Here is a 21686-nt window from a genome sequence, read left to right as displayed (position 1 = left end):
AGAATTTTTTAATTGCTTGATTAATACGGGTGAAAGGCCCCTATCAATAGCTATTGCTTTTAAATAATTTAGTTCTTCATCAAGGGATAGTTTGGAGGAGCAAACTTGAAGAGCACGGAAAACATAGGAATAAAATGAAGCTAACTTTTGTCTAGTCGGATGAAATGATTTAACGTGTGGTGAAAAGCAAACCGATACGGTAAACCGTAGTACTGATGTTGGATGTGTTACGTGTGACCAGAATGTCGAGAAACGGAAGAGGATTGCAAATCTCAAGTTCAAAAGTGAACTGAATAGCAGGATCAATAGACTTCATTGTTGAAAGAACTTTATTTAAATCATCTTTATTACCTTCAAACAGGGTAAAAGTGTCGTCTATGTAACGGAACTATACCGGGAAGTTAAAAGTTTCAAACAATTTGATTCATAATAATGCCTGTAGATATCAGCCAGGATGGGACTGAGGGGGCTTCCCGTGCCTAATCCCTCAGTTTGATTGTAATATTTATTTTAGAAAACAAAATGCATTTGTTTCAAACAGAGTGGAGTGAGAGAAATTAGCTCATCAATTTCGATGCAAGAGAAATGAAATTCACGAAGTCTGGTTTCTAGACATCTTAATGCACTCTCCACTGGAACACTGGTGAATAATATTACATCGAAAGAAACCATAACGTTGTTGTCTAATAGAGTTGAAAATCTAGAAACTAAATATTTAGCTAACAAATACGAGGCAGTACCTAAATTTGATACAATAGGGCGGAAAGGAACCACTTTTATGAATTTTGGAAAGAGCATATAATCTGGCACAATTCGCAACAGAAGGGATTAGCGAATGTTTTAAGTTGTTTGAAAGGATTTGTGAAGATTTGATCACAGTTTTTATTTTTGACAGGTCCGAAGGTGAAGGATCTTTAGGAATCGGATTATATAGTCCTTCGTTTGAGAGTTTAGTGACACCATCCATGTAAGTGTTCTTATCCATGACAATTATCTGGCCACCCTTGTCGGCCTTTGAAATGATAATATCCGGGTTTGGATGAATTTTGCGCATTGTAGCTCTTTCTCTCACAGTTAGATTTGATTTCAAAGGTTTATTATTGAATTTCACATTATAGCCCCTTTACAAGAGCAGATTTGACCGGTAGATGAAAACCGGTTCTTCCAACGTGTCCCGTTCACATGGGACAAGCTTTTACTGCCTCGCCGAATTGGAGGTAGAACTTGGTTGAATGTTCCTTACCTCTTGGGAGCAGGGCAAATGGGGAGATTTTTCGTACTATACTGCGCGGTTCACTTAATTTTAGTTACTGCTCGCTGGACTGTCAGCGAAATAATCGCGCTGATAGATGTCTGGGATATGATAGTGTCTCCCCAAAAATTAGATAAAACTGTACAAGATACGGAAATTATAGACAAATACAGACAAGGTTATCTGATGCTAGGTATTCCAGAAATATCGTTCAAATTAAAACTAAAGTTAAGACAAGTGCATATCGGCTTCAATGCGACAAGGGACTTGGTACATATTGAATGGTTTTTTTTTTTTTTTTTTTTTTTTTAAATTCAAGCATTTTTGTCTACTTTTTATAAATATTATTAAGTGGTTTTGTGAGAGAAAATAATTTTAAGCTGAAAAAAAAGTTTTTGCTAGTAATTTTTTTAATTTAAATTTTTGAAGAAAAATTTTACAATTAAAATGTCTTTTTTTCTCCTACAATTTTCAATGTCTCCCCCCAGTTTTTCTATTGTATTTATTAGAGTGTTCTTAATAACTTCAAGGAATGATTTTGCAATTAATGAATTAGTTTCTGAGAAAAAAATACAAATACACTTTTATCTAAAATCTTTAAAACAGATATGATCTCAGTCACATTTTCATTTCAAATAATTTTTCCTTTCAGTATTTTGCAAAACCCATCCTTGTTTCTATAACATATATAATTTTAAATAATCAGTAAAAATAATTTAAGAAATTAGTCCATACCTGTATATGTTTTAAGACTTTAAGTAAAAGAATTTATTGAAAAAATTGCAAAAGATTTCTCAGTTTGCATTTGCAGCTTAAAGAATACAAACTGTCTAAATAGACATTTAATCATTTCAAATCTTTAAAATTTTATTACTGAATTTCAGTACACACACATATACATATAAATCAAACCTAGTGCTATTTATTCAATTGGTAAACATAAACATAAATGATAAACCTACTTTTAAAACCTTATGTGGCCAAAATTGCAAAAATTCATAAAAAATTGCAAAAACTCATAAAACTCAAGCAGAATTTTTTTTAACCTGTTTATGTTTTGTAAAACATGTTCAAAACAATTTTAATGCATTAATTAATTATAATATTGTTGCATGCATACGGGTTTGTAATAGATTGATAATAGTTCATAAATAATTGTCATTGCACTCAAATCCGATGAGAGCTTAATTAAATTAATTTTATCAACAGAAACATTTCAAAGTTCTGAAATTTTCCACAGAAATACTCGTACAAGTGATTAGAATATCACTAAGTATAATCAGTAATTATGCTTCAATCTAATAAGAAAGTTAAACACAATGGAATGCAAAACGCATCTTAAGAGAAAGTTAACTCAGAAATATCTCCAATCTCCTGCTGAACTAACAACTGGCAACAATAACAACTTATATAGCATAAATAATGTCATAAAAATAGTGTGGTATAATGAGATTATTACTTTGAAACTGATGTTTTGAAATGATGCCCAAGAAGAAGCAATATTTCCCATTCTGCTTCATTCCATATCTTTCAAAAAAGTAAAAAAATCATCCAATTAATTTCCTTTATCATTTTTTTAAATGCAAAATGTTTGTTTTACCAGCTGTGAAAATGTCGAAAGTTCGTAACCGATATATTTTTAGATTTGAAATTTTAAAATTTATTTGCGTCAAAAAGTCTAAAAATATGAACGTTTTTCAAAAATTCTCACAAAATATTTTTAAAAAAAATTACGCTAAAAATTTCACTTAATTTTTTCCTTCACAGTGCGTCATGGTGCAAACTATAATATTCTGAGATTCTCAGTTTATTTGTTAATATTTGCAAAAAACGTTTCAACTTTAAATTTGAAAAAAATCTAATCCTCTAAAAATCAAAAGCATGACACCACATCCACAAGCAGTGGTACAAAGTTTGAGTTCTATATCTTATCGGTAAGCAGTTTAAAAATCCATGACCATCTTTTAACCATAGCGACAAGCTCCAAGAGTGAAATAAATAGCAGCTTATAAAATAATAATAATTAAAAAGCATATATTTTTCAGGAACCATTACGAAAGTTCAGGTACTAGTTGCGAAATTACAGATTACAAAATTAACAACAGTAAACAACGTTAAAAATGTGTAAACAGTATTAGAAATCTGCCAATTCGGACACGGGATTGTTCACAGAGGCTTAGGTATAAAGGAAAGGAAGACAGTGGTCTTCTGAACGGGTCTTAAAGACGAAACTCTTTCATGTCTCCTTTTTCTCCTCTTGCTAACGGCAGCTGTGTGAAGGAGCATTGCATGTGAACGGGGCTTATGAGTTATAATATGCCTAATCATTTCTTTCTGTGAATCCCAAACTTTACTGAACTTGAAAGCTTTTTCGATAGGAGCCAAAATCTTTGGAATGGAGGGTTTACAGCTTTGTGAGAAGTTAAAATTATATTTTAGAATTCTCTCTTGTTCTTCAGATAAACTAACATTAGAAATATTAACTATTGGCTTAATGTTTACACTGGGAAGATTTTTTTAAACTACCTGAACTGGAAGACTGTAAAGGAAGTTTTTCAAATTTAACTGCAAGGGTGTTTTTATGACGGTTAACTGCATTCTCCGTTCTAGAGAACAAGACTTTTGTTCAAGGGCAGTGAATTTTGGATATGAATTAGCAAGTTCCAGGTGAGGCTTATAGAGCTAAAGTTCAATCTTGGACAATTGTTGACGTGTATCCCTTATAATGGACCGAAGTAAGGCTAGCTAGCAGTTTAACAGAATTAGCTTGTATAACAGATTTATCATGTCTTAATTATAGAAGCCCCAAACAGGCTTATTAATTCCTTTCTTTTTTCCATGTAGTTTTCGGAGCCAAAAACGGTTTATTTTTCGCTTCCTTTTTTGCACGTGATGTGGCCGCAATTTTATGATTGTATGGGTTTAGTTAAGTACTTTTTTGCAATTTTTAAGTTCTGTTTGTGTTTTGCAAATTTGGATATTGTGTTTTGCTTGTCTGATTTCATGCATTTTGTTTGCAAACATTTTGTTTTCTATTCGTTTTAGTGTGGGATTTTTCTGCTGTTTTGTGCGTGCTTTATTATTGGTTAGTTAATTTAGTTTGATTTTCTGCATTGTTTATCATGCCTTCCGTTAATCGTTTCACTAAATTACACCTGAAACGGCAAAAATTCCTGAATCATCTTGACTTTTTACTTAAGTGTAAATGTAAAAAAATTGATCCCCAATTTCATTGAAATCAAATCTAATCAAAAACCTTCCAGTCGTGTTTCAAGAATTCTTTTAAACTGCAAGCTAGCCTTACTTCAGTCCATCATAAGGGATACACGTCAACAATTGTCCAAAATTGAACATGAGCTCCATAAGCTTCATCTGGAACTCGCTAATTCATATCCAAAATTCACTGCCCTTGAACAAAGGTCTTGGTCTAGAACGGAGAATGCAGTTAACCATCATAAAAACACCCTTGCAGTTAAATTCGTAAAACTTCTTTTACAGTCTTCCATTTCAAGTAGTTCAAAAAATCTCCCCATTGTACATATTAAGCCAATAGTTAATATTTCTAATGTTAGTTTATCTGAAGAACAAGAGAGAATACTAAAATATAATTTTAACTTCGCACAAAGCTGTAAACCCTCGATTCCAAAGATTTTTTCTCCTATCGAAAAACCTTTCAAGTTCAGTAAGGTTTCAGATTCACAGAAAGAAATTATTAGGCATCTTATCGCTCATAATGTAAAATTCAATAATAAACCTTTGAAACCAAATCTAACTGAGAGAAAGAGCTACAATGCGCAGAATTCATTCTAACCCAGATATTATCATTTCAAAGGCCGATAAAGGTGGCCAGATAGTCGTCATGGATAAGAACACTTACATGGATGGTGTGACTAAACTCTCAAACGATGGACCATATAATCTGATTCCTAAAGATCCTTCACCTTCGGACCTGTCAAAAATAAAAACTGCGATCAAATCTTCACAAATCCTTTCAAGCAACTTAAAACATTCGCTTATACCATCTGCTGCGAATTGTGCCAGATTATATGATCTTCCCAAAATTCATAAAAATGGTATTCCTTTCCGCCCTATTGTATCAAATTTAGCTACTGCCTCGTATTCGTTAGCTAAATATTTAGTTTCTAGATTTTCAACTCTATTAGACAACAACATTTACACCATAAAAAATTCAATAGAGTTTGTAAAAATGGTTAAAAACATTTCTCCTAGAAATTTACTCATGGTTTCTTTTGATGTAAAATCATTATTCACCAATGTTCCAATGGAGGGTGCATTAAGATGTCTAGAAACCAGACTTCGCGAATTTCATTTCTTTTGCATCGAAATTGATGAGCTAATTTCTCTCACTCCACTCTGTTACAAACAAATGCATTTTGTTTTCTAAAATAAATATTACAAGCAGACTGAGGGATTAGCCTCAGTCCCAACCTGGCTAATATCTACATGCATTATTATGAATCAAAATTGTTTGAAACTTTTAACTTCACTGTATGGTTCCACTACGTAGATGATACTTTTACCCTGTTTGAAGGTAATAAAGAAGATTTAAATAAAGTTCTTTCAACAATGAAATCTATTGATCCTGCTATTCAGTTCACTTTTGAACTTGAGACTTGCAATCCTCTTCTGTTTCTCAACATTCTGGTCACACGTAACACATCCAAGTTCAGTACTACGGTTTACCGTCAACCTTCATCGGTTTGCCTTCCACCGCACTTAAAATCATGTCATCCGATTAAACAAAAATTAGCTTCATTTTATTCCTATGTTTTCCGTGCTCTTCAAGTGTGCTCCTCCAAATGATCTCTTGATGAAGAACTAAATTATTTAAAAGCAATAGCTATTGACAGGGGCTTTTCACCCAACATATTTATCAAGCAGTTAAAAAATTCTCATCTCAACACACTAAAAGGCAAACTCTTGTTTTAGGAGATAAAAATTCCATTGTCATTCCCTTCTTTCAGTCAATGAGCTATAAAGTTGCACATATTTTGCAGAAATTTAACTTTCGGGTCGTTTATTTTCCCATCAATAAAATTCCGAGCTCCATACTCAAGGACCCCAGAATAGGATTCCTTGCCAGTGTGGTGTAATTTACATTTTCCTAACTAACTAAGAGAGCCTTAAAATTTCGCGTCAAGGAACTTGAGGCATATGTTAGAAAAAAAGGACACACTATAGTGTTCTGTTGCCCAAGATTGTTGGTCCGAAAATCACACTTTCAATTTTTCTGCTGCCAAAACTATTCAAAAAACATCTTCCATTGCAGAACTGGATTTTCTAGAGCCATAAAAAAACTTTCTGTTCTAGTTAACAATCCTAATTCTAATCCATCTTTGCCTTCGGCCTTTAAAGAAATTATGTTTTAGTTCTGGTTTCATCAACAGATAGTGGCACTAGCTTATCTCCCGTCCAGGCTTTTTTATCTAATCATTATACAGTCAAAAGTTGTTAATTCGGACACCCATAATCCGGAATGATCTATAATCCGGACCTCAAAGCTAAAAACTTTCTGCGCATGCGCCGCGTTGACACATGCGCATAGGCATTTATGCATGCGCGTAAGACCTTTTACGACTGCGCATATGCATGTGCGCAAGTGCAGAAAACGCTTTCGCGTGCGCATTTTATGTATAACGGACGGTATAAGCTAAAATTATCTAATTATCTATTTCAGTTAATGTTGATGACTGCGTTGTTCCTTAATCTTTGAATTGGATTTGACTTATTATTTTTTGCAGACTGTAAGAGCAATTTTATAATAGTAAACTTGAACTTTCGATTATGTCAAATAGAATTTCCGATTCTGGAGCTCCCAAAGGATCGTACAAAACGAAAGTATGTTTCGATGGCCATCAAACAAAAAGTGGAATTGCTGCAAAAAATGGATAAAGACATGAAGAATGTGACAGAGAGGTTAGTGAAAACGAAAAATTTCGATTGACAAGTTAGTCGGTATACTCGGCACAGCAATTAACGGGACTTGAACAGTGGAACTTTGTAACTGAACAAGAAATCATGTCTGTTTAATAGAATTAAAGAGAAAGTATTATCACATAAAACGAAGCAACTTAAACAACTTGCATTGAAAGAAGTATTTAATAAAGTAAACAAATAAATATTACGCTTTTTTTGGTAAATTTTGATACCCTTTAGATCATAATTGTTCTTTATTTCATAAATTACGGTTTCATATTTTAATTTTAGAATATCTGCATGCCATCTTATGAAATTTAAACTGATGATCTATAATCCGGGAAAATCGATAATCCGGAATCGCTGAAGTCCCGGACGAGTTCGGATTAACGACTTTCCACTGTATCCTATCTCTTTCATTTGCACTTTTGCAGCTGAGGGTGATGGTTCATTAAAATCATCGAAACTAGTCCAGTGAAAATTTGAAAATATAACGCTGATTTTTGTTGTTTGACTTCTGAATTAATATCCAGTCAAACTTTCACACAGTTCATAATTTCTGACACCAAAACATGATCGTTTAGTGGGAAACCAAACCTACCTTTCCACAGTATCAGTGATTTGTCAATACAGATATATTCTTCAATCAGATATACACTTTTGAACTTTTCTCTCAATTGGTCAATTACCGGACATAGTTTATTCAGTCTGTCACTTTCACTTGCTTCAAACTTGTTGGGAAAATGTAGGGAAAACAACAGCAATAGGAATCGATTTTCAGCCAACGAAAATAAAATAAACGGTGTTGAAAGCAGGTTGTCAGTTGAAAAATACTTTGACAGCCTATGCCTATGAGCATAATAAGTACAAACAGTTAAAAAAATCACTTACTATTGTCTCTTTGCAGTTGCTCATATGAGAATTAGTGAAACTTCCTGAGCTGATGATTTCACTAGCATAACAATTTGTTTCCTCGACTATTTTCTCAACCATGCTTTCAGTAACGAAAGCAGTAAAACAGTCAACAGAGCTAACTGATACACCAAAGGTGAACTGCACACCAGTTTCACCAGAAATAGTATCCACAACTGGTTGTTATACTGTTGAATTTCACTACTTGATCCAGTGTCACTATGGCCATAAACATTGCATACGTTACGGGAAATCCGAGATTATTTGCCGTCACGTTAACGACTGCTACACGAAGGTTTAGTCAAAGTCGGAACCTCCTGAAGCACTTTCAATGGTCGATTCTACATCTGTGCACTAGAACCACTACTATTTTCATTTTTTGACCCGATATTGAATAAAAACTCAACTGATTGAAGAATCAGCTGCCGGTATCACTTTCTTTTTTGCGTTCCACCATTTTGGTTTGCTGAGGTTATTTGCACCATTTTGGTTTGCTGCACGTCTTGATAAAAAATTTGTTGCACAAGAAACAGCAAACAGAAGCACATATTTATTGCTTGAAAGTGAGGCTACAGGCCTGGATAAATGCTGTTTCATGATTGGTTGCTTCAAAAAAAAAAAAAAAAAAAAAAAGTAGGCGAAACAGGCAGCCAGAAAGAAAAATGTTCCCCCAAGAAAAATGAGTTAACTCAGGAGTGGCACACTGGTGCCAATTTCTCAGCCCGAGTTAACTTGGAAGCGGCACTGAACAGGTTAATAAAGATACCATTTACAATGCATCATTCCCAATACCTTTGAAAGGTGCTTTGAACTGCGAAATGTTGCTGATATTTTTCAAAGAGTGATGAAAGGATGCTCAAAAATAACATAGTTTTGTAAAGCCTATCTTGATAATATTCTTGATTTTTTCAGTTGACTGGAACTCGCATCTCATACTTTTAGATGTTGTGTTAACCAAGTTAAGTGATCTCAGATTTACTGTGAACATACAAAGAAAAAAAAAAGTGTGTCTGCATGTTCAGGGATTAAATATTTAGGACATATAATAAGAGGAAGAAAACATCAGTCTGATCCGGAAAAGCAGTTAGCCATCAAAATCATAGAAAATTATAAAACCAAGACCACTTTAAATAGTGAAAGAGAAATTTTTAATTACTAGCGCAATTGCATACAAATTTCTCCTAAGGTAACTGTAATGCAGTGTGATGCTAGGTCTTTAGAATTTGGCACTCGTTTGTCTCAAAGAGACAGCAGAGGTAATTGGTCCCCTGTTAGCTTTGCCAGTCAAAAATTCTAGAAATCTCGGCAAAGCTGGACAACTACTGAGCATGACACTTCTGCCGTTCTGTAGTCATTTAAGATATTCAAGTGTCTGGTGTTTGGATCAAATGTTGAGTTAACCACTAGACCATATATGTCGACTTTTATATATCTTAAAGTCCTGTTATCACATTCTGCCATATTGTGGGCAACGGCACCACAATTTTGTTAAAATTGGTTCAGAATTTTGTTCTACGACTTTCTGCCATCTCTTTGGCAGCTGAAGAATTCCTTTTTTAAAAAACGATATTAGATTAATTCATAAAGAAGTTATCAAGGTGCTGCTTGAACAGAAAGTCCTGAACAGATGAAAATCAAAGTCTAGTTAATATGGAAGTGGCACAAAGCATCTTAAGCATATTCAATAAGTATCTGACCTTCACTGAAATGTGAGGTGGAGACAGGTCATGATGCAAGACAACACCTCGATGACTAGAAAGTTCTGGAAACTTTGCTTTAATTCTCCTTCAAAATGCCAGTTGAAAAAAAGTATTTTTCTGATTTTTATGGTCCGATATGATGATGACAAATCATAGCATACAATTCCTTTACAGTCCCACCATATTTTTGGGGAATGCAGCTTTCCCTCTTGATGTTAACCGTTTGAGTCCTAAGCAGCACAATGGCGCTGCTGAGATTTTATGTCGAGAAACCCCAGTACACTTCGAACATTGTGGACAACTGACGGTACATTACCGATTGTCAAAGTCGCGTGCTCAGATTTACTGAAGCAAGTAAATCACACAGCTCCTTTTAATGTAAATAGTACATTTTACAATAGGTAGAATAATACTATAATAATGCAATAACCCATTACAAAATAAACATTTTTATTTCATTATTATCTTCTCAATAATTTTTATTGAACAAAATTTGAAATATCTATAAATTTACAGTACGCATATGTAATACTACAGAAGTATTTTATAAAATAATGAATTACAGATTAACAATATTTTTGTGTTATGATCAAACAATTTAAATGGAGAGCAGCAATTATTATTTGTAACACTGGTGTTCACCAAAACATGTTGGATGCATTCCTTTTTTACATAGCACGCAAATTAAATGTTGCGTGCATTTAATTTGCAATCTTTTTTTTGCATTTTTGGTGCTGCAAACTATGCATTGTCGCAAGTTACGTTGAGGCAACTTTACTAAACCAAATGCTTTTTCCTTTATATAACTATGTGCTTGCTTTTCGTTCATCCCCTGACATTCATTTTCAAAAATAATACTGGACATAAAACCTATCAGATATTGCTTTACTATTGAGGCGCTTGCTATTTCTCGACATGCAATAAAACAAGCTCTATCGCACTGCTTGAGTCTTTTCATACTCATTTAGAGAAGGCACGGTTGCACTGTTTGGGCTTCTTCGACAGTGTTTTTTCAATATCCCTTGAGAGTCAAACGTTTAAAGCAGGTTCATTTGGTAACATTACCCTTCTCTTGTAACTAATACTTCTCATCTACAGTAATGAGCTGTTTCAAAAAGCAGTTTCTTTATTTCTTCTCAGCAAAGAATCACATGCTGAAATTTGAGCAAGCAAACTTTTTGGATTAAAGTATGCGATTCCTACATATTGTAGCAACTTACATACCCAGTCTTCTTCAAATGATCATGTACTGCACTTTTCGGAATATTTTATCAGTCTGGTAGTTCCCGAACAGTATAATGTGGATTATCAACAATAGTTTCTTTTGCCAAGTCCTTTTTTACAGAGGGCAGTCCACAATACGCATCACCCTCGTACATCAATACGTACAGCACCTTCGAACCTGAAGTTTCTGTACTTAAACTTCTCAAAGCACCTTCAAACTGTATCATCAGAAACAGCACTTGTCCATATACAACACAAATTTTATGAGCAGTTCAAATAGCATTTCTTTTATTTTTAAAAATAAATGAGCGTAACATGATAAAAATGGACGTTTAGAGTCTCTACTCTTAATATTTCACTGAAACATATTATGCCACAATAGGTGCTAGAATTACACAACATGAGCAAGATTGCAATTTAACACCCATTTTCATCAAGATCACGACTTATCAGCTGTAACAAAATAATTAGCAGAAATTTAAAAAACCATAGGATTTTATGGATGACCCAATATAAATTGAAATGTGAGTGCATTATATTATTTTCAATAATGATGTAGACACATGATGATTAAAGCCAATTCATGAAGAACTAGATGCAGCTGCAGCAGCTTAACTACTTTTTATTCTCAATAAAACATTTTCAACAGACACACTACTAAACTGGTGCAAAAGGTGCACCTTTCTTTGAACAGTAACACTGATACACAACTATTTTGGAAATATCTGAAGCAGGCAACAGTATTGCAATGCACAGAAGTGCAAGGGGGAATGTGTCAAATCTAAGATGAAAACCTGTGATGGAAATGTTCATCTTAATCCTTGCTGTTTATCAAAAATTTTGATATTAAAACTTTAAATTATCATTGCCTTAAACATTACATAAGTATCTGCGATATTAGCATTAGGTAAGCATCATGCCAAGAGGAATCATTTTGGAATAAATCAGTTTTGAGATATTTATTAACAGCAGTTCCTATATATAAGAAAGGAAAGGGAATTTTCTTAGGAACTTTTTCTTCCTTCAAGAGACTAGCACAGATCAAAGTTAGAAATTTAATTTACATTCTTTTTATTATAAATATATAAAAAATAGAGAGCAAAACTGATTCAAAATTCAGAACAAATCTTAAGAGGGGTATTTAAGTAACTATTTATAAGTTGACCAAATTTATTCAAAGTCAAGAACAAAGCTTAACTAATTGTAAACTTTTAAATATTTTCCATAAGAATATTTAAACCTTTATTTAAGTATTCTTATGCATTTCTGGCTGAATATATTCCTGACTTGATGTTTTACAATTGAGTCTTGCATATTAACCCATTAACCACCAAAACTACAAGGAATATTTCTTTTCTCATGAAAATAATTACAAATATTAAATTAAGCATTTATATCATACATTTAAATTGAAAATTTTAAAAAATGCTCTTACCTGTGGAAAACGCAAGTGTTGCGTTCGTGCAACATCAGCGGAATAAGACTACGGATGTTTAGTGAGTAGGATTGTACTCGTGTGATGTTTCTTTTTAGTGGAGCGCAGGATTACTTTTTAGCTGTATAACGTTTTATAACTCTACAAATCACTTTACTTGTAATTAATTTAATATTAAAATATACATTGTATGTCTTTTACAAATAGAGATTATTTCAATTGAAATATTCAATCATGAAAAGCTTGATTACAATCATAATGTAAAGCTACATTACATACTTAGCATCTACAAACAGTCTGGCTATGGTACTCTTTACAACAAAGTCTTTCGTTATCAACGGAGTTTATGATAAAATGTCTACCATCTCCATCCAATGGTTTTTGAATGCTGAATTTACTAGGTCTTCCTCTTGCTGATCTATTTCTGGTTAATTCTACACTCTCAATAGGAGTTTGCAAAAGGAATAATGCATTCTCGCATCTGAAATCTAAAAGAGACTTAAATCTGAAATCTAAAAGAGATTTCCAGTAGTAAAAAGTGGTGATATTTAGTAAGTTTAGATACGGTCTCACCTAATATAATTTATCAGTATTGTCAATTTGACTGTTGTTAAATGCAAATTCTGCTTCATATTCCTGTACAGCAAACGTGATATCGATTCTCGTACAACAGGAACAGAAATGTCCTTATCAAAAGACCAATACATTTTTTCTTGAGGTAAAGAATGATATCCTGTAAGCAATAATATTCCAATAAATCTTCTCATATAGGCTTCAGATGCAATAAATTCTTTTTCCCCCCTCTGAGCATATATATTTGTATGTTCAACGATAAGAGAGTAAATGTCTAAAAAAAAACGAAAATCGAAAACCTGTGCACTAGTTTTACCTTCATATTTTGTCTTTTATCATTTCTCTTCTATCTCTTTCTTCATGTTCTTCCTGAGACATAACTAACAGTTCTTTTTTTTATCCACTTTAAGATTTTCAGTCTTCTGCTTTTTAAGCTTTTTAGTATGACTATAACTGCTTTTAGATGGCTGAAACTTGGCTGAAACTTAACTCTTACGTTCATTTCAACTTCCCCAGTAGTATCATTTGATAAACATTATCATTATTTAAAACATTGCCATTCCTTTCTTCTTCGTCACTAGCTTCTGCAATTTCTTGGGGAACAACAATAATATCAGTTTCATTCTGGTCATTATTAACATTATCATCATCTGTTTCTTCATAAAAAAACCTTTGAATTGCTTGTTCTAATGTAAGATACCTCGTTCTAGGCATTTTTAAACAACCAGAACATGAACCAGAACATCGAAAGGAATGAGTGAAAAAGGAGATTGACTACCCATTTCCTGCTGACGTTGCGTCAGTGCAACACCTGTTTTCCCTTCCTTCCCAATACAAATATAAACATCTGACTGATGTAATGTTCTGATAAACGGTGACCTTGACTAAAAATAGATCACTCATAAAGACGGCAATTCTTTCATTAAATAATTTCAGCAAAAATACTCGGTCGAAAATTTTACTTAAATTTTGCTTAAATATGAGATTAATTATTATAAACAAAATGATTGTTGAAGGCAAATATTTTTTACAGAAATAATCTTCATAACATTCCCTACACAAAATCATCTGTTGGTATAAAAACATCTTAGGTAGTTATATGTATATACGCATTTATTTTGACCGTTGCGTCAATGCAACACCAGTGGCTAACGGGTTATGACAACAAAACACATTTGCATCTATGAATCATTGTTAATTGATCGGAAATTGGCTTGCTTCTCTTGAAAAGGCAATTAATTTCCATTTAACAGCAATAATTGATCCATTTTTCTCTTATCATATTCGTTTTATACCATTTTCATAAATTACTTTTAATAAAAAAATTGTTTACTTACTATAGATAATACTAACAGAGTTTTTTACTAACAGTTTACTAAAGTTCACTTTTTATTAATTTTCCTAATTCCCTTTCGTTCCCTAGGAGATAATCCAAAACTGAGCTAATAAATAAATTCTTATTTTCTTACTTATTAGCTTTAGCATGAGTATTAAGTATAAAATTAGGTAATTTAATTAGTTCTTTGAATTATACATATACATATATAAACAGAAATATATTACACTTTTGTGTTCCCTTATCTAGAAGCTGTGTAACACCTTAGGCAAACTATGTCATATTTATGTTGTTAAGCAAATGAATTGTGTTCAGAATAAAATTCTGAATTTCTCAGTATCTTATCAAAGTGAGATAAGATACTGAGAAAATATATTAGTAATGTATATGTGCTAAATTTCCCTTCTAATGCTTAAATGATGTAAGCACATTAAACATTAAATAGCATTGCAAACTATGCAATAAAATAACTGAATCAAATTTTATTTACAATTATTAAGAAGTTAAAAATTAATGATTTATTTCAATAGGCAAATGACTTTTTTTCATATTTATAAGTAACATTAAGTTGCAAGAAGAATTACAGAAAAAAATCATGTAGCAACTGATGACCCATGAAAATTTAAAAAGTGTAAAAATTAAGTTATCAAACATGTTTGACATTTCATCACTTTCATACTAAGTTTGGACTTGCATTAATGCACAGCATTTTTAGGAATACAAATATTGTTGCTCTTTCTTTATTCTTCAGCAAATCAGTTACAATCCAGAATTACAAAGACTAAACATATAACAACTAAAAAGTTGCATCTTTGCTTCCATCTGGGGGGGGAAAGGAATATTTATATTTCCCTCTTTTACTGTTTTTCAGTAGTTTAGCTATTATAAATTACCTATACATATATCTGCAGGGTAAGGCAAAAGTTGTGCACCATATGCATTTAGGACAAAGATTTTGAATCAGCATGAAGATGATGTGTGAATTCATCTGATCCTACATATTAAGACAAAAACAGTTTTACTTAAAACCTGACTAATGGTAGAATGAACAAACTTACCAATTTTTCACCTAAGAAGTAATAGAAGATTTAAAATGCAGAACATAGAAATATTTCTATTTTAAATGCAACTGTGCATGCTATGAATATTTAGCTCATTAAAAAGACAAAGAAGAGCAAACACTGAATTATTTGCTATAATAACATGACCTCAGCAATATAGAATCTGACACAGATAGCAAAGATTATGCATTGTGCTAGAAAGCAAAGAAGTTAACAATATAAAGCAGATCCTACTAAAGTGGCAAAGCATAAGAGTTAACGGCACTTCAAACAATAACATCGAGTGACAATGTAAGTGAGCATTGGCCCTGCCTCCTCCATGCGCAAATGCTAAGTTCATTTGAGCCATGAAAAAATCTTACTGCTAACATGAAACAGATCCAGATAGATGCATTCAAAGCTTTAAAATCATGACACTAAACTATGTTATTGTTGATGCCCAGGAGTTAGTGGTAGACATGGAAATGGAGCAGACAATGGAGTTCAATGCCAGATTTCTTGCAATAATGTTTCATGACACTATATCAAGAGATGAGCATAAGTGTTTCTGAATGGCAGACAGCTAAACCATTAATATAATTACAGCAGCTTTCATTATCACATACCTCAGAGAAACTTGCTATCTTAGCTCTGCTGCTATCCCATTAGAATCAATGCCATGAATGTCCTGTTAGATTCACTGACAATTAACACTTCTCGAATGTGTTAATAGTTTGATAATAGTGCCAGATGAATCTCTGAAATGACCAGGCCACTTCAATGAAAGCGTATCAATCAAGTACATTAAACTATGCTTTTGTCACTGGAATTTTTGGAGCATTTTTACCTACAAATGCAAGAAACACTGTAGAACATTAAGTGTTTTTAAGCAAGAGACATGAAAAATGCGCAATGTCCTCGCCGGGACTCGAGCTAAGACTTCTCGGCCGAGTGTGCTACCATTACACCCACAAAGGCATGCTGGATGGAGAGAGAAATACCTTATATGCTCCCCTTTTTAAAGGGCAACTGGAGATTAGGGAACACAATCGCCAAATCCTGGTGGTGAAGAATTATTTTCAATCACCCTTTCTAAGTCTGGGTGTCACTGTAAAACATTTGGTTATTTTGAAGCAAGAGATGTGAAAAATGTGCAATGCCATCACCAGAACTCTAATCTAGACCTCTCGAATACGTGCCGAGTGTGCTACTGTTACACGATAATGGCATGCTGGAAGGAGAAATACCTTATAATGCTACCACATGAGTAGCCTGAATTGACACAGCAGACCAACAACATACCTTCTTTCGCATTTCATACTTCCTGAGTGCTTGAAGCGCCATTCTGTAAGTTTACTGGCAATGGTTTTGCAATAATTGGGATAGCTGGCTAAAAGGAATTTGCAGTCTATAAATGTTGATACTGTTGACATTAATACATGGTTTTTTAAGGGAAGTTTACTTTTGTTGATACACAGTCTATTTTTGCTCCATTTGGACCAGACTGCTAATCCTAGAGATAACAGCTGTCAGCACGGTGAAAGGAAAATAAAAAATAATTTTAAAAAAACCTAATAAAATACTACTGCTATTAATAAAATCTATAGAAGGTGTCTGATAAACACAAAGTTCATACAAAAAGCTTCTAATTAAACCGAAACAATCTGATATGAAAATACAACATATGAATTTGAGAAAGACCATAAAAACAGGTTAGTTATTTAAGCTGAAATCTATATGGAATTTTAAAATTAACTCCTACATTTTGCACTTTAACACTTCATTCACACACAAATTGAGAAGTTCACTGCTCTTCATGCATTTAACATTTTGATGTATCAGGTGACTACTGTTTCAGTCAAAAATGCTTCTAAAATCAGAACCATACAGTTTTATATGACATTTATAAAGTACATTTTATTTCGAGTTTCATTTCAAAATTTCAGTGATTGATTTACATAAGGAAAAAGTATTGTGCAATAAGATTTGAAAGAAGCCTTAACTGATATTTTATTGATTCTATACTGCCTTCAACGAAGATAAAACAATTAAAATAAGAAAGAAGAATACTGGTTACAAAATATATCTGAGAACAAATCTAAAAGAGATTTAGATCAAATAATAAACTGCAGTTGATTTATTCACCTTTCTTTCATTTGCAATTTAATTATAGGAAGAACAATTATACCAAATAAACTGTGAATTACATTAAACCATAGAATAAATAATTATACCTGAATCAAAGATTTATTAGTTGAAGCTCCACCAGTTGCAATGATTCTTGAAGCAGAATGTATAGAAAAGCCAAAGTCTTCTGCATGAACTCTCCTTGCAAGAAACTGGCCTTCAACTAATGCTCTCACTTCTACTTCTTTTGAGAAACGCTCGATCTAACAATAATAACAATATAATAATTACAAATTAAAATACAATGAAATTTCTCAACTACCTCTGAGAGCAACCTGTAATTCTAAGAACACAAGTAAATACAGTGGAACCTCTAGATACGAGCACCTCTATATACAAGAAATTCGAGATACGAGGAAAGTATGAGCGAAAAATTTGTCTTTAAATATGAGCATTTACTCAAGAAATGAGCAATGAACCAGGCTGTTGATATGTGCTGCACCATTTCCTGATCCAGCTCGACTTGGGGAATCCCCTCATCAGATCACTTGGAGTTCTTTGATCTACATGTTCGTGCACTTGCGAATCAATTGGTTATTAAATTTATCGTGAACCTCCCAAAAAGATTGCTGCCTCAGATCGTGCTGCAAACAAAAATAAGGAAGCCATGGCCATTGAAATTAAGAAAGTAATCATAGATAAACATAAGTGTGGTGTAAGAGTGATGGAATTGGCAGACTTACGGCCTTTTGACATTAACGATCTGCACTATTCTGAAAAAGCACGAAGAAATTAAGAAACTTGATGTAGCCAAAGGAGTTACCATTACATCCAAGCACCATACAAAATTGCTAGATGTTGAGAAGCTGTTGTTTGTATGGATTAATGAGATGCAGTTAAAAGGTCAGTGTTTGAAGCTATGATACAGGTAAACTACGGTTGTATTATTTACCAATGTTATTTATTAGAAAATTTGATTTTTATGTTGATATTTTTGGAGGTGCAGAACAGATTAACTCGATTTCCATTATTTTCAATGGGGAAGTTTGTTTCCAGATACGAGAAATTCGCTATACGAGTTCAATGCTGGAATGAATTAAGCTCTTGAGGTTCCACTGGGACAATATAGCACATCATCAACAGTCAAGTTCAGATACGAGAAATTCGCTATACGAGTTCAATGCTGGAATGAATTAAACTCTTATCTTGAGGTTCCACTGTGACAATATAGCACAATGTATTTTAAAGCTATATTTTCTTATTTTATGTAGTGTATTTGAAAATGGTACCTGTAGAAATTTCTCCTTAAATATTGATCCTACATAAATACTTTCATTATAACATTTCTGAAAAGCAACTTACATGCTGGGGCAATCACCTTAGAAGAAGATGCCAAATTTTCAGGACTCTGTCAACTGTGTCAAACTTCGACAACCATGTGCTGAACAATTTATTAATTTCAACGAATATTTTTGCATATATTCTTTAATTGTATTTGAAGTTCAAACAGTTTTCACATACAAATCATCTTAATTTTCGTTCTAAACTCAAAAAATTTGAATATGTGGGTTTGAGATACAATGCAAGAAACTGTGATTTGATTTGATTTATTTAATTGTGGCAAAGTGCACTAGAGTTACCTGCCTAAGGAGGATGCCTTGGTGGAAGACTTTCTAAGGAAAACTGGCTCATATACACATTACATATGGAAAAAAACCAAGAAAATACCCATGGAGTCAGCCCATTCTCACGATTCGAACCTCACACCAAACTACCAGTGCTCAGCGACTTTACCGCTCGGCCACTGTTGGGCTCGAAAGAAATTGTGGCAAAATATCTTCAGGCAAACAGTATTCTGCATAAAATCGCTAAAGGGTAAAATTGTTTTGAATGTATTCTTAAAGCAATCAGTACAAAATTTATGTTTTTATCGATCACTTTAGGATAAATAAGTGATTGACTGATTAAGTATGGATAGATGGTAATAATGAGTTTATTACTATTAATGTTTTAAATTAATAGTTGAAATACAATTAAGGTGAAATAATTGTTAAGATAAAACATTGTTACCAAGAAGTTGAAGTATTGTTAATGTAAAGATGGGTAACATTGTACAGAATGCAATCTTTTTAAAGACAAATAATAAGAAAAGTTAAAAGTATAACACTGTGATGTATAAAATGTTATGTTTATACATCTGATTGTATTATATTATGTATTGGTAAAAAGTCATACACAAGTAGCAATTATAATTAGTTTTGGTTATTGTTAAGTAACCATATTACAAAGTATTACAAATGACTTTTCTTGGAAAAGCTGAAAAAGAAGTTTTAAAATTGTTAGCTGAGGAACTTGGGGAGAAAGTGCTTCCAGAATATATAGTAGTAGATTTAAAGACAATAATTATGGATAGCAAAGAATATGAAGAGATTTTTGTTATGGAATTATTAAACACATTTAAAATGAAAGAACTGAAAGAGAAGCGTTGGAAGTAGTAGTAAAGAAAAGAGAATTTGAACTTAAGAAATTATGGTTTAGTAAGAATGCCAAGGCAAGAGACATTTTGGGCAGTTAAATGAGAGCATAAAACTGAGTTGCGAGCTTCAAAAGTTAACGCAAACAAATCAATCCGAATATGGCATTACTACGTTTTATTTGAAAGGCAGGCTAGGAGATCTCATATAAAGGAATGGACTGGGTTTGTCATCTAATCTTGTTGCCTCATGAAATAGCAGAAGTAATAGCATGAGAAACTACCAAACTAGAGAAAAGTTTTCTCCTTAAGAGATTTAATTAAGTCCAGAAAAATTTTGCCAAAGTTTTTTTGGATCGAAATCTTATGATAAAACATGGAGAAGCCTTTGAAATAACCAGTTATTCTGAAGAATGGATACAAGTCTAAGAGTTGTGACCTTTGATCAGTTAAAGTATCTCATGATATCAGATCAAATAAAAAGCAGAGTATTGAGTTAAATAAAATATTTTATAGATGACTAACGCTAAAATCGTAATTTCTTCCGAGTTAACCGATTGTTTAGACAAATATGAGATTATGAGGGAGAATGATAAGAGGTATGCATCCAGTAGCAATTTAAAGGAAAATGACCAGCACAGAAACTGATTTAAATGACTTTTTGAAATGATGGGACATCTATGAACTCAGTCAAAATGTGGTTGATTATTGTTGGATAATATGACCTATTGCAACCCTTTTTCTGCACCATCTCTCCTCCTTGAAATAATTCTAACTTTTACATAAGGCTTAGTTCTTATTTTAAAGGGTTATAGTAGTTACTTCGTTTTTCACTGCCACTGTTTGTATTAAGAACGGACTGTTCCAGCCTAATTAAGATGCAAAAACGAAACTTGACATTACATCATCTGGAAAGCTGAGTCGTGCCGATAGCTGATTGACTGCCGTGAGATGACGTCATGTCTACTTCAGGTATAAGTACCTCGCGTCACTCTGGCTTATTCCTTCTGGTTCCTGCTTCTTTGCTCCGTGGTATGCCGTTCCAGCCCCCATTGGAAGACGATATTGCGATGCATGCCAGCCAGCAACTAGTGCCATGATTCTGTTCTGAAAGATGACCTTTTCTGGATCCTGAAAAGCGGCAACAATGTGAGCGACTGCCGTGGGCGGCATCCTGTTTTCATGAAGGCGGCATCTTCAACACAAGTGTTTTTCCAGAATTAGCGGCGATGTTTTTCCAAGCTGTGATTTCTCATGTGTAACTACAGTGAGCAGCTTTTTGCCGGTTTAAGTGCTCTCAAGGATTTAGTTTAATTTTTCAGGTGCCTTCTTGACCACAAAGCATGGACTTATTGATAGTGAAGCGAATTTCATTATAACCGAGTAGTTTCTGTTTAGTGATATGTTTTTCGCATATTCAATGCCAGTATTTAGACATCAGGTAAAATATTTACTGTGTCTTTAATAGTGTAACAACCCTTGGGGTTAATGGATGATCAATTAAGTGTAATTTTTTTATAATGATTATGTTATACTCTTTAAGTTTCTGATATTGATTAAATTTATTCATTGTGTTTTTATTTTTATATATTGTTAATAAATTGGTTAAGTTTAAAACTTTTGTCTTCAATGTCTGCACAGTATATAACCTTAGGGATCTATTGCTACTTCTGGCTA

General features: G+C 33.1%; 1 protein-coding gene across 1 annotated transcript in view; it reads right to left on the bottom strand.

The window, feature by feature from the left end:
- Positions 1 to 21686, bottom strand: part of LOC118185230 (xylulose kinase-like) — a 104123-nt gene that overhangs the window by 27043 nt on the left and 55394 nt on the right. Inside the window, exon 12 of the mRNA XM_035355057.2 lies at positions 17644 to 17799. Within this exon, the coding sequence (XP_035210948.2) occupies positions 17644 to 17799 (156 nt within the window). The remainder of the gene's footprint in view (positions 1 to 17643; positions 17800 to 21686) is intronic.

The sequence above is a fragment of the Stegodyphus dumicola genome, chromosome X1 (genome assembly GCF_044657685.1).
Source record: "Stegodyphus dumicola isolate Sdum_Otavi_A_Nest chromosome X1, ASM4465768v1".
Taxonomy (NCBI): domain Eukaryota; kingdom Metazoa; phylum Arthropoda; class Arachnida; order Araneae; family Eresidae; genus Stegodyphus; species Stegodyphus dumicola.
This window is presented reverse-complemented; position numbering and strand designations above follow the sequence as displayed.